Source organism: Falco naumanni, chromosome 11, assembly GCF_017639655.2.
Source record: "Falco naumanni isolate bFalNau1 chromosome 11, bFalNau1.pat, whole genome shotgun sequence".
Classification (NCBI taxonomy): Eukaryota; Metazoa; Chordata; class Aves; order Falconiformes; family Falconidae; genus Falco; species Falco naumanni.
The window spans coordinates 29,362,413-29,376,587 of NC_054064.1; the positions used below are offsets into that span (position 1 = coordinate 29,362,413).

The window sequence follows — 14,175 nt, forward strand, 5'->3', positions numbered from 1 at the left end:
ACCAGCCTCAGCGCTGAGGTACATCGCAGCACGGAGCCAGTGACTGGGACACCGGTACCTACGTGACCACTCTTTTCCAACCCTCCAGCTGTGCTCTGCATTGGCGATACCCCCAGGAGACGGGGGGCCGGGGCTGTGCAGCACAGCAGCTGTGCCCCCCCCTCCCAGGAGACAGCATCCAGCGACTGCCGGCACACCCACCCTTCTCCTGACCTGGTGATGGCCATTCCCTGGCTGGGCCTGAGCCCAGGCAATGCCGCTTGTCAGCCAGCAGAACCAGGCAGGAGGGCAGAGGGAGGCAGGGGGAGGACGAGATGCAGCAGGGAAGCGGGCTGAGGAGCCAGGCACAGAAGTCTGGCTGGAGGTGCTCTGGATCAGCCCAGGGCACTTTGGCGCTAATCAGCGACTTGGTGGGTGATTTTGAGGTGTGCAGTACCAGAGCTGCCTCTATTCCTCTGTGGGCAAATCTAGAAATCATGAGTCAAAAAGACATTTGATTCATTTAAATAGAGAGGATGTGATCAGGACTGTGAGACTTCAGAGAAGATCAAAGGTTTAAATACAGTCCCCAGGAGAAATGGGAATTATTTCGGCAGAAAATAATGAGATAAAATTAAGAAGGTATTTAGGCTGCACATGAGGAAGAAGAAAGGAAGCAAAGCGAAGCCCCTCTCCCCAGCACAGTGCCACACGGGCAGTGGGGGCTTCCTGGGGGGCAGCCAGAGCACCCTGCCAGCACCCCCCCGCCCCAGCAGGGTGCGAGCCCCCGCCCAGGCCCGGCAGTGGCCACCCACCACTGCAGGGAGCTCATGCACATCCAGCTCCTCAATCCCCCTGATAACTGACAGCATCACCATCATTTCCCTACGAACCTGCCACCACCCCTGCCTTTCCATCCCATGTCCCTGCCTTTGCAGAAGCACCACACAAGCCTCTGAAAGGGGCTCGCCCCATGGGGATAGGTTGGGAAGAGGGGACTCATGCGATAGCCAGCCTGAGAAATGACAAAAAGGCAGGAGGGGGAAGGGAGAGAAGGGCAGAAAATCGAGAACAAAGTGCCTACGGGTAGTTTAAAGGTGCCTTCGAGTTCATACTACCAGGGACATAGTCTCCCCCATGGAGAACGTCTCACAAAGACCCCCATCCCCTCTGGCACCTCAAGCCGGGCTGCCGGCTCAGCATGCATCACCTCCTCCCGCTCTGCCTGCAGCCTGCCTTTGCAGGATTGCAACCCGCAGCATTCACAGCTTGCTCCGTCTCTCACCACCCTCCCTTTTAGCCACGAACAAAGACGGGAGGCTTCTCGGCAGAACGGCCAGACCAGCTGGGTAGGGTTTAACCATCCTGGCCCATATGTGCTGAAATACCCAGACATATTGGGGTTGCATTTAAAGGAACAGTCCCAGCTTTCACACAGAAAGTCATCGCTTTTCTGAAGCGAGCGTGAAGTTTTACCTCGAGCTTTTGCAAAAAGGCTGGGTGGATTTTAAGCAAAATCTCAGAAAGGCAGAATATTTAAAGCAAGAGGTATGTAAGTAAGTAATACTCTGAAAACCTATCTGAGGAAACTATTTTCTCCATGCTCCTAGCTAAGACCAAAGTAGTGAGAGCAACCGAGAAAGAAACTCCTTGTGTAAAACAAGCCCCATGCCATGCAGAAGCACCTCCACTACACAGTGGCTTATAGTGGCTGAAGCACAGTTTGGATGGGAGTTGAGAGCTTGCCTTGGACCTACTGTGCACAACTTCCCTAGATGTCTCTGCATTAAAAGCCAGAACCCTATTCTGGATTATGAAGATGGCTTTCATGTCAGCCCTTGCCCTGATAAAGGCTGAGACCACACTGGATTAAGTCCAGGCATTTGGTAACTGGAGATAAATCTCACTGATGCGAGGGGAACCTACGCTGCCTCCCGGCACGTGAATCAGAGCCATCATTTTAGTGCACACTGCTTATGTTGAGCAACTCTTAAACTACATCTCCTTTGTGCAAGGTGTACCATTTGATACAGGTAAAAAATGAGGCATAACATCATCTGTCACAGCTGGGCATGAACAGAAAAACAGGTGTGCAGAAAGGCTTCATTTTTGCAGGTGTAGTTAGTAAACACAGTCTTCTAAGAAGGTGAAAGAGTAGACAACAGATACCTCTGAGGAAAGGCAGCACCACCTTGGACTGAAAGGGGAAGAAGGGGCTGGGGTGCCTAGGCTGGGTGCTATCCCAGGGCAGGTCTTTGGCTCTGCCCCACCGGGGAGCACGCCAGCAAAGCCCTGTGAAGCTTTCACTCCTCAGGTGGTGTTCTTGTGTGCTTAGGGAACCCCCCCGGGCACCTGCGGGAGTCCTGTGACAAAAAGAAACAGCTGTCTATTTGAAAAGAGGTTCAATTTAATGAACCAGGGCTATTACACAACACTTAGGGGACATGGAAAGCAAACAACCATCCTCCCTGACAGATAGCAGCTACAACCCAGACGCTTTCTTTCAGTTTTAGGACATGCTCTTTCTCTCCCCAGGCAGTATTTCAAGGTTTAAGGACCAGGGTAGGTAATGCAGGCTGTGCTAGGACAGGAGGACAGCCTGCCTAAGTCCTCACTGGGCATCATGTATAATTCCATCCTTATGCATAGGTTCTTTTCAGAGAATATCAGTGCCGCCTTCTCTGTATTAGTGTATAATGGGGCAACTGAGGCACTGAGAGGTTGAAGTGACTCACCTGGCACCACCCAGCAAGACAATGACACAATCAAAATGAACTCCAGCTACTTCAGAGTGCTGGGCCAGTGCTCTGCTATTCCCTCAGCCAGGCAGGCTTCTCCCTGAGGATTAAGTCTCTCCTCTAGACACCTAACAGGGCACAGTACCACTGCAACTAACATGGACTGTGAAGCACATCACCTATCTTCATATTACACATATACACAACAAAGCTGTGTACCTGGATGCTTCTTGGTACCCTTACGAGATGTCTTTCAAAATGTCCTGTGAAGACTTCCATTAAAATTACCACGCTGTTCCCTGAGGTATGAGAGGCATACCACATGGCAGCCACTCTGGAATGGCACCCGTTCCTTAAAACACTCAAGAGTGAAAGTCATACCGGAGGAAAATAGTTGATCCAAAGACCTAAAAAAGTATATGCACAAGGAACTCATTGAGATGACTGATTTTGAGCAATGTCTGCAGAGAAACAAGGATGTCCAGGCCTTGGCCTAAGGTTCCTCAGGTCAGGAATATCCTGCTAAAAGACAAAACAGGAATTTTCTTCAATTCCCACAGCCTTCAAGTATCTACTCATATCTTCACTGAATTCAGAAGAGCCACAGATTAATACAAATGGTCTTCTTCGACAGGAATTTATTATCGTCTTCATCAAGTCTTCATTGAGACGACCAGTGAATGTGTTTTCCTGATAGCTCCAAGGAAGTTTTTCCAGTGAAGTTTCCTGAAAAGGCAAAAGGTTTGCAGTGTGCCAAGTTAAAGAGGACAACTGATTGCTTATAGCCGAATCTCCCTCCTCCCCTCAGAGTACTGCACAGGAGGTTTTTCCACCCTTGTGACACCATCTGGGTAGGACTGACCCTTCCTGAGAGCTGCCTTCCTCTTCCAAAGCCCACATCAAATCCTTCCCTGCCATGGGACCTGGCCACTCACTCAGAGGGGACTGAACAAAACCAGAGCGTAACTATCACTAACAAACACTGCAGAACCTCCTCCTTTGAGAGCCACTTCCCAGCGCACCTTTTCTATTCCCAAGCCCTAAGTCCCAGGTCTATTCCTCTCTATTGCCTCTCCCCTTCCCCAAGTCTCTTTCAGTCCCATCTCCCTCGACCAAAACTGAAAGAAACCAGCCCTGCCGCAAACACAGCTCTGATCCCATGAGAAATGTCAGATCCCATGGCATCAGATCCAGTGGGGACTCCCCTACTGCTATTAATTAGAAGCAGAGGGTCCTCAGATGTGGTGGTGACAGGCAGCAGAGTGAAATACTGAGACAGATATATAATCCTAAAAGGGAGGATGCTCGAATCAGCGTTGGACTACAACAAACCTGCTAAAAGAAGAAAGGGAGAGATGTACGTGTGGGGCAGACAGTACTGACAGGGGTCAGGTAGGTTTCTTGCCCTTCACTGATTGAATTTCAAGACCTCCTCATGCTCTTGAGACAGCACTGTCCTGAAAAGGGTATTTAAGCTATGTCACCAGAGACAATTACCAGTTACACTCCTACAGAGCAGCTGAGGGGGTGCTTAAGTCACAAGTACTTTTCCCTATACCCAATCTCAACTTGTCGAGGCCATATGTGGAACATAATGTATGAGGCAGATCCACTATGAGAGATACATAAAATGATTCATCTGAGAAACTAAAAAGGCAATGGGATTCATTCCCTTAGCATTAATAATTCTTTCTATATCATGCCTGCAATGAATCCTCATTTCTGAGGGAAATAATTTTCAACCACCAAACCCATGCAGAACACAGGCAACTTTGGGACCAAATGGAAATGAAAAAGACTGCTCAAAACATAAGACCACTGAGAGGTATGCCCTCATCCCATGGATTTGGCAGAAAAAATAATTTTACAGAGCAGGAAACAACTTTAAAAAGTTTAAAAATGGGTCAGCTGGGAAAAATAATTGCTGGGGAATTGGTGCTAGCATACCAGAAGAAGAGAGCTCTAGCCATGTGCCATGAACGGAGGGTAAGGACAAAGTAAGGCACTGGTATTATGAAAGAAGAAAGAGCTTATTTGCTGTGAGTCTAAACAGATGTTTAGGTGCAGCAACAACCACCTGAAGTGGTGGGGGGCAATCAACAGAAACTATGAATCAGCAGGTCCATCCCAACAGAACAGTTACCAAGGAGGTAAAGAGGGACAAGCAGCGACAGTCACTTCCCTGAAATTCTCCAGACTAGTAGCAGTGTGAGAATATGTAGCAGATTTAAGAACAGTGGCTACTTGATCACAAAATAGCCTCAATGACTGTGAAAGAATTAAGATCATGCTCATGGAAAAGCGGAGGAGGCAGAGGCTCATCCAGTACACAGAGCCCTCACGTGAACGTGCCATTTATTTACCTGGCTTAGGACGTAAAATATTCTGATGTTCCAGTATCGAGCCAGATCCTGGAGAAGTGGTTTCAAATAAATTTTGTCAAAGGTACGGAAGCAACCAACAAGAGTCACAAAGGTTTCATCCTCTTCATCATCTGTTATAGACTGGAGGATGGGAAGCATTGGTGCGAGGCCAGTACCAGATGCCAGCATGAGGAGTTCTCCATGCTAACAACAAAACAGAGAATTTCAAATGAGCTGTGGTGACTGGAGACGGATGCGCTCATGGTCAGTTCCTCCTTGCTGCCACACTGATAAAGTGTCCCTTGAGAGAGAACATATCAGAAGGTCATGAGCTGGTAAATTCAAATCTCAGAATGTATTTTTCTGCAAAAGATTACAGATAGCATTTCCAGGGTTTATATATCAAATCTAAAGAAACTGGATTTTACCCAAATATAATAATTTCTCCTAACTTTAGCCTTGATTTCAATTAATTTATATTTCAGTTTCAATTTTGCTGCACTGTTGACCCACTGTGTGTTGTTCTCCCACTGGAAATGCTCCCTGTGTTTACCTTGGATGCTGCAAAATACAATCCTGAACGTTCTCTGGAGGAAATGGTTTCTTTTCCATCCTAATACACGTATCTTCCCGGTGCATTATCTCACTTTTCTCAAAGAGATACCAGCAACACATAGTGCTTCCCACCTGCATCAGGGGACAGTCACTCTACCCGTGACAGGGATGTTCAGGCAGTAAGGTGCTGTGTGTAGGAGGGCAGACGGTTCCCAGCACTTTCCTCAGCTGGCAGCCAGCGCAGCAGTGCCAGAACTGGGACTTAAACCCCTATTAAATCCTCAGAGGTTACTGTGAATGGATCTGATCTACCTGAATCTGAGTCCCATTCTACTGCCAGCAAAGACATAAAAGAAAAATTTACTACAAAACTAATATTCAAGACCTATGTTATAATTCCTAAATAATAAACAGTTCTTCTACAGCAAGTTGTTTTAAAGATTGTTCAGGTGCTTTGCAAACTGCATGTACACAGATGACCCAGACAGCCCCTGAAGACAGCCACTTCTAGGCATGACAGTCATGTTCTGTCCCAAATGATTATCTGGAAACTTTTAAGAAGAGAAGGGAACAGTAGCCTAAAACAGCAGGGAGAGTATTTCAGGAAGCAGAACACAATTGCTCTGCATGGAGCGTGGCCACTGGGATTTTACAGCCTTTTTTCTTCTCTCTCTCTCTCTTTTTTTTTTTTTTTTTTTTTTGGGGGGGGGGGGGGAGAAAAAAACAAGGCTTTAGGATCAAACATAATGACCAGTGTTTCAATTTTGCTCCTCATTTGAAAGGTCAGAATTAAGTAACCAAATTAGTATGTGTGAGAAGCCTTCCCCTGAAACTGGATCTGCTTTTTTTTGCAGCGAGCCTGGTATCAGCAGGTGGGATCAACATTTGCAGAGTGGCTGGGTGATGTGACACCTCACTGGAGCTGCTACAGTTCAGGGAATACCCAAGAGAGAAAAAGATCAACAACTCCCCTTCAGGCTTGTGCTCAGTCACAAAAAAGCAGTGTGGTTCAAACAAGGCAAAAACTGATCCACACTCATGGCTGCTGCAAAGTACATTCCATTTGTTAAAGGCGCCAGGAACTTCTAATGCAAGTGATGAACAGAGCACCCTGCTAGTATTTTCCAGTCTCCTGTCTACTTCCCTCTCCTCTTCCTTCTTAAATATTCTGCAGTTCAGTAATGTGTATTTTCTCCAGTTGACTGCTAATGTGGTAGCACTGTACACTAACCCAGGAAGCACCTAAAATAATCATGAAAACAGTAATCAGATTGATGTCTTCCCTTTAGAGTATTAAACAAAGCTAGCTGCCACAAGTGGAAACATCCTATGTCTCTTAGGGAACTAACCTTATTAGGTCGATACGGGAACCCTCCAAACGGCCCACGCCAAAAGACCATGTCTCCTTTTTTCCACGTTTTTATGTATTGTGACATTAACCCAGCTTCATAGCACTAATAAAAAACATTGCGCAAAAGAAAAGAATAATTACACTCTGTTGGAAAGTTTCCCAGCTTAAAGTCAATTATAAAGTTATCTACATCTAAAACAAGAAGGGGACAAAAAAAAACATTTCATGCATTTAAAAAGAAAGAAAGATCATTCTGTTTGAAAAATAACTCAAAGTTATACCCAAAACAAAGACATTTAAATTAAATCATATTGGATCCATTCCAGCTTGACTACAATGTAAACACAACCCACTCTTATGCAGTCTGAATTTCCAAAACTGGAAAAAGCTTATCGGAGTTCTTGCTTACAAAGCACACAGAGAAGAGTGTCTTGCATGCAAAGCACAGTCCAAGCCTTCAACTGTTCTCCAGATCTCTGGGTACGGGGTCTGGAAATGCCCTCTGGCTACTGATAGTTATATAAACACTGCATAGTTCTTGCTTTATTTCAGTCTCTCAGATGCTGTGTTGATACAATTAGTGACCCAAAGTCAGGTTTCTCATTTATAAAACTCTTGTTTTCAGAACAGATCATCTGGATGCTAAGGGATGCCTTCACACTTTCAAAAAGATATGCTAATGTGGGCCTCATGGAAGAAAAAACGTTAGCAAAAAGCTGCCTTACTTTCTACCAGGCACAAACAATATTATCTATGCTTTTGCCTGCAGGAATGCTAACCTCATCATGACTGATGAGAAATGGTCAGTGCTTGCTAGAAACAGAGAAGCAAGGAGAGGCTGGAAAATGAAGGGCTTATCCAAGCAGTCTTGTTGCTATGTGCTGTATGTATATCTAAGCCCCCTATGTATAACCACTTTATGGTTAACGAGAACAAACGTCAGCAGAAGAATAGCCACAGACCATGGGATCTGACCAGAGAATAAGGGCTAGTCCAAAGAGCAAGAGCAGATAAGCCCAACAGCTGTGGCAGACAGCTGGTCCCGCACAGAGGTGATGCCATTGATAAGCCTGAGAAAAAGCAACACAACCAGAGGTCAAAAGATGGGATGTGATTTAAGCCTTTGAAGACTCTAACCCATACAAAGGAAGTGTGTTTTGGGGTATTTCCTGCACACGCATTGGACAGAAGCCCAGCTGCACACCCCGGTGCCTTGGCTGGCCACCAAGCTGCACTGCAGGCAAACAAAATTGGTGAACCACAAAGAAGCCAAGAAAAAGTGAGTGATCATGCTTGCAAGCAACGTCAGCTAATAAAGAGTGCAGATGCTCCTCCCCTCCTAACAACTGCACTTAAGTAAGATACCTTAAGTATGAAGAACTATTAGCACCAGTTGTTACACTCACAAGCTAAATGTGTAACATACACACATCCAGGCTCTGAGTTACTGTCAGAAACATGTTCAGAGGGCTCTGGGCAGGTACCAAGTCTCACGCAAAGAGTATGCAGTTGCATCAAAGGAGCAGTATTTTATACGTACTTTCTTCAAATATATACAGAAACCCAACGCAAAAGCAGAAAATTCAGCCCCACTTACTACCTATTCCCAATGGACCAAAGTAATGGAAACTAAAACAATCCTTCTTTGACCAAAATTACTTCCAAAAATTGAAGTGAGAAGTGATTGAGTGGGTTTAAAATGAATTTTTCTAAATAAAAAGAAAAAAATAATTATCTCCTGGGGGAAAACTTCTACACCCAGTTTTACATAGAGAGAAACCCTAACATTATAAAATCACTCAAAAAGAGGGTTACGGTCTGTAAATGGCAACTCCCTCACTCTTAACTGTAGTATCACAAATGCAATGCTATAATAACAAGACACAGAAGGGTTTGAACAGTGCTTGGATTGCATAGTAATAATAATACAGTACTTTCCAAAATTGCCTGAATAGTGTGAAATATACCACAACCTACAGAGTGAGTTATAAAAATGGCTGCTTTGCACTGGGTGTTACCAACCGCTTTTGTCACTGCCAGAGAATAACTATAGCTCCCTTTGGGATGAAAGGTTCTATATAAAGGAAAGGTATCATTACAATCATTACTATTATTATTGAAATGCAAAACCTGTGAGTAATAAGCAAGTATACGTGAAATTTCACAGTCATCCTGTGAACGTATCCTATTAACACAACTCAAATGCAGCATTTCTCTCCCCTACCACACACCAATTGCCACAAGAATGGTGAAATGACCCTCCCACAGGTGTCCTATAGAAGCTGTACGCTTTTCTAAAGAACAGCATTTGTGTTTGAACATATAATGCATAATAAACCCCAAAAATGTGAAATCCTGGAAGACAGGTGGATGACAAGCAGTCATTCTCTGCAAGCCACCTGGGATACCCAGCCCTCTGAATTTCACACCTATACTGAAGTCTGTGTCTGCCCTGAGGCATCACTAGTGTCATACTAACGCAGTATCGGAAAAATTTTCTTCAAATCGATATTCACCAAAGTAATCACTTATGAGGGCCTTGCAGACTTTCTTCAGACAAATTTCTAGTCAAGTTCTCCTATAAAACTCTTTTGAATTCAACCAGTATTTTGTGGTGGCCTCCAGAAAGGCCAGAACATCCATACAAAATGGGACTCTGTCACCCCAAGAAGTGCAGCCTGTGCCTGTGGGTCACCTCTCTGCCATGGGGACCCTCTCAGACTCAGGCAGCTCCAGACCCCTGCCCACAAACCAGAAACAGCTGCCTAGCGTATATCAACATTTTTAACTAAACTGGCTTTTTTTTCTGAGGTGCATTCTTAAAGTAAAATACAGGGGGGAGGGTAAGGGTTGGGCAAAGACTTCCCAAAATCAGTGCTTCAACTGGGCTGACAACTGGGTGAGACTTCAAAGAGACTGAAAAGACAAAGTGAAATCAGGGAAGTTGAATGGGCACCTCTTTCTGCACTGATGACTGCTGGGCTCCCAAGAGGCTCTCCCAAGCGCTTAACAGGGAGGGCTTATGCCACAAAGCACTTGTTTGTGTGTCACTTTCCTCTGCTTTCAGTTTTGTGGGGAAAACTACAATTTTTATCAGCAAAGCACAACTGCTTCAAAACAACACGGGAACAGTCCATGAGGGATTTGAGAGAGTCTCACTTGAAGTGCTGACAGCGTGCCTGGTTCCAGAAGAAAACAGTCCCTGGCACCTTAGACTCTAATCCATACTGTACAGGCTTACTTACTTTCATTAAAACTTCAAAGTAACCTTCTGCATTCCTAATCGGAGTATAGGCTCGCTGGACCTCCAAACCATTCACCACTCCTCTGAGAAGAGAAATACAGGAACCCACTGTGACTTGGGTCATTGACGGGTATTACCAAGCTTCTGCAGTTCTCTGGGGAGATGAGGGAGGCAGCAGGTCTCTTCCCAGTGGCCCAGCCTGTGCACAGATGCAAAACATTTCCCTTCCAGAGGTAAAAATCCAGAGGGAACATAAAGGCTAAATGCACCTTTTGTTTTCCTGGTGGTGGCCCCAGCTGTACCACGATTCAGCTCTTGGACACACCCCTAGAAGGATGTTTGATCTGTTTTGTGAGAAACGGCCAACACACAAGAGTGGCAAAGGGGAGAGAAAATGCTTTCACAATTAAGTTTGCTACCCCTTTTGGGCTGGGATCTACTTTCTGTTTCTGTGTTCAGACAGCATCTCCTAATTAAATAATGAAAGCTAGGACACAGCCTTGACCTGAGGTTTTGTCAATATACACTGTGTTTTCCTGTAAGTCTTCTCTCTCCATAGCATACATCCACCCCACTCTTTACTACTGACTATGGTAATTGATTGAAGTGACCGAACCTTTTCCTCTGCTGCATTATGAGAGATGGCTGAAGGGAGAAGCGTGTATTTTCAGTAGCCAGCCAGCCGTATACATCAGCTGTTAACGTACAAATAACGTCAACAGATACAGATCAATGGCATCATAACATGACTTTTTCTATGTGGCAATGATCACCACAGATGGCTGACAGAGACATAAACTTTTCCCAAGTGGCCTGTTTTGGGCAAGCAATAAACTACACAGGAGGGTTGTTTTGCCAGAAATCAGTCAGGAAATGCCTGGACACTCGGGGCTACACCCCCAGGGCTGAGTTACCCCAAAATACAGGGCATAAAATATCAAGCACTGGGGTAAGTGCAGCTCATTGTCTTCATTCCAACATGCTGGAGTAAATCATCTGTTGTAGCATCTATTCTATGAGTCTTTCTTTCTGCAAATGGATTTTCTTAATCACACCTAGTTCTTTCTGACCCACCGACACAAGGATAATGCTGAATAAAAATACAGCTTTGGAATGGCTTTTACCATAAAATTAGTAGAGCTAGCAAGCTCACAAGTTCTTTCATCTGTGTCACTGCGGAGGTATAGAAATTATGATTTGCCTGGTATGAAGCCTTTGTCTATTGACGAAAACCTACGTATTAGGTTACATAATGCAGACTGTTTAACTAGCACAGAGAACAATACCTTAACACGATATGTTGTCCTAAACTCAATCGCAGACTGCTATTTCCCGGTAATTCAAATTTGTACTGGTAGGTGTCCTCTGTTAGCTGCTCCACCGAGCTTATGCTGAATGCAGTAAATGTATCTGGATTCAGTTCTGAATTATTGCTCTGCAAGAACAACAATAAATAATTACTTGGTTAGATGGTGCCTTTTATTATTTCATTTTTCTTTGGAAGCAAACGTGTGTGCTCATTTAGTGCCAGAGATACTCAGGACTCCAGAAGAACGTGTATTAAATGCTGAGGCCCAGCGCAAATTTCAGCTCTCTGCTGATTCATTATCATGTTCCGCGGCACACACTTTGGGATCCTGCATTTCCCCTCTTGCTCCCCTTTTTAAATTACAATTTTTACACCTCAGAACAAGGTCATCCTATTGCAATCATCTTCTCACGTTTAGAAACAAACAGAGATAATGCTCCTAAAAGAGCTGAGCGCTGCTTTGGGGGCAACTTTCAAACCTACTGATGACCACTGTGAATAGGAAATATTGTTAGCTGTTTCAACACCGATCATTTTTGCTTGACCCGGCATAGTTAATCCTATGTAAAAGGGCACTGACAAGCTTAAAAATTATGCTCTGAAGACAACTACTCCACCTCGCACAATGCAGCTTTTTTCATCCTCAGCATAAGAGTCTAACAATCAGGAAAAAACCTGAAAAAGGTCAGGAAAACAGAGCTTCTCCAAGGAAACTGTCAGAGAAAATTGTGATTCTTTGTACCTTTCACCTATTCCCACTTTCCAGAGAGGCTGGCTGGGGTACCCCAGGCAAGGAGAAGCTGCATACCCAGGGCTGTAATGCGACACCAGGGCGAACTCGACACTTGGAAAATCACATTACAGCAGGGAGAGAGCGGGCAAGGGGGAGGGTGGCTGCGAAGGCAGTTTGGGGAATTGCGTTTACAGCCTTCTCTTAAGGCACCGCTTTAATCTATTGCTGCTTCCCTCGCCCATCACCACAGCCCCACACGCTAACAAGTACGATCAAAGCACAGGCTCTAGGATGCGATAAAGATAAATTGACCTGCTCCTTCTTTTCCATGAGAAGGCTTTTGTCTTGCTTTGCTTTGGCCCTCTCCCATTGTGCAAGCTCCTTCTCATACACATCATAGATGCAGGGTTTGCAGCCGCTGCCGCAGCACTGGGATGGAGAAGGTTCCTGGGGTTTGAGAGCCAGCCAGTCGTGCTCATTTCCACTCATTGTCTGCAAAACATAAGCCCCGCATCAAAAACAGCACAATGAAGAGCAGCACGTGCTCATCAGCTGAGCATTATTTGGAGAAGGACTAAGAAAATCTCTCTCAAGCATCTTGCATGTGTATCTCTGGGAACTGGGAAAAACTGAAAACCCGTGAGCAGATCTGGTGCCTCCAACACTCCATTTTTGCTCAAGTGCTCAATGCCTCTGCGTTGCCTGGCACAGGAATGCCAGACGTCGCAGCCCAGAGCTCCACAGCAGACCCCAGCCCAATCTCAGGCAGGCTGCCCAGCCAAAGCCACCTCCAGCAGCAGCAGCAGGCGCACCCTCATGCTGCTTGTTCTGCTGCGGTGATTTCCTACAAAAGCGCAGCTTGGTCACGCGGAGCAGAAACATCTTATAAATCTGCTGCTCGGCCCGTGAGAAGGAGTAACAGAACCCAACGGAGATGCGGCCTGACAGAGCACAGCTTTAAAATGGAGGGAGGGCGGCGAGCTCAAGGTGGGCTTCAGAGCCAAGCCTAGAGGCAAACGTGGTGAGGTCGCAGGCAAACACACGCTCCTGTTATGAGGGGATTTGAGTCTGGCTTTAAACACAGACACACAAAAGAGGGCATGAAACACCAGCAGTGCCATTTTTATCCTTTACACCCCTTCCTTTTGAGTTGTACCTACCGAACAGCCCCCAAACCCCCATCACGACACACACTTCTGGTGGGCTTTGCTATTCCTACACGAGGCTTAACGCTGTTCCCCACGCGGTTGCACAAAAGGCGGTTCAGAGGAAATTACAAGCCACGGGTGACAAAGCTGAGGAAGAGAACACTTAGCACTTAGAGCAGCTTCATTTTCAAGGTGAATTAATTAACTGACCTTCACCCCCGCAACACAAGCGTGTTCTAACCGCGGCAGGGGGAGAAGGGAACCAGGAGGCGGCGGCCCGGCCTTCCACAGTGGGGGAACCAGGGGATAGGCGGCCCCGGCTCCGGGCCCCGAGCCCCCTCAGCTCCTCCGCAGGCGACACAGAGGGACCCCCGGCCCCCCCGGCTCGGGGCTGGCCACACTCACGGAGTTTCGAGCGCTCACCGTGCTGTGCGTACGCGGGCCCAGCCCCACACAGCGGCCGGCGACCCCTCAGCCGCCCGCCAAGGGCCGGTCTCTCAACTACCCCTACCCCTGCCGGAGCGGAGCTGCTTTCCCCGCCCGCCTCCTGATTTACCAACATGGCACCTGCCCTTCACCCGCCGCCCCGCCCCGCAAGACACCGCCGCCGAGCAATTTGCCGACCCTCCCTGACGGCGGGGTGCCGACCCGCCATTGGCCGCCGTCGCCGTCAGTCACCCGGGAGGGGAGGGGGCAGGGAGGCGTGAGCTACCCCGCAGCGCTCCCGCCGTGCCGCGCGCGCCAAGATGGCGGCG

General features: G+C 46.6%; 2 protein-coding genes across 5 annotated transcripts in view; both read right to left on the minus strand.

Annotated features, from left to right (window-relative positions):
• CDCP2 (CUB domain containing protein 2) overlaps window positions 1–3,013 on the minus strand; it is a 17,532-nt gene extending 14,519 nt beyond the window's left edge. The window contains exon 1 of the mRNA XM_040610575.1: window positions 2,937–3,013. The gene's annotated coding sequence lies outside the window, so the exon portion shown is untranslated. The remainder of the gene's footprint in view (window positions 1–2,936) is intronic.
• Window positions 489–14,061, minus strand: LOC121095563 (NADH-cytochrome b5 reductase-like). Of its 4 annotated transcripts, XM_040610578.1 has the most exons (7): window positions 13,977–14,061; window positions 12,585–12,764; window positions 11,517–11,665; window positions 10,232–10,313; window positions 6,985–7,089; window positions 5,081–5,284; window positions 489–3,443 (listed from the first exon to the last, which is right to left on the minus strand). In XM_040610578.1, exons 1-7 carry the CDS (start codon window positions 13,980–13,982, stop codon window positions 3,240–3,242), a joined length of 930 nt encoding a protein of 309 aa, XP_040466512.1. In that variant the 5' UTR covers window positions 13,983–14,061; the 3' UTR covers window positions 489–3,239. The 4 variants fall into 4 exon arrangements, with proteins under 4 accessions (XP_040466512.1, XP_040466513.1, XP_040466510.1 ...); XM_040610579.1 differs by lacking the exons at window positions 489–3,443; window positions 5,081–5,284 and adding an exon at window positions 5,291–5,381; XM_040610576.1 differs by lacking the exons at window positions 489–3,443; window positions 5,081–5,284 and adding an exon at window positions 6,343–6,877.
• Window positions 14,062–14,175: the final 114 nt, after the last annotated feature.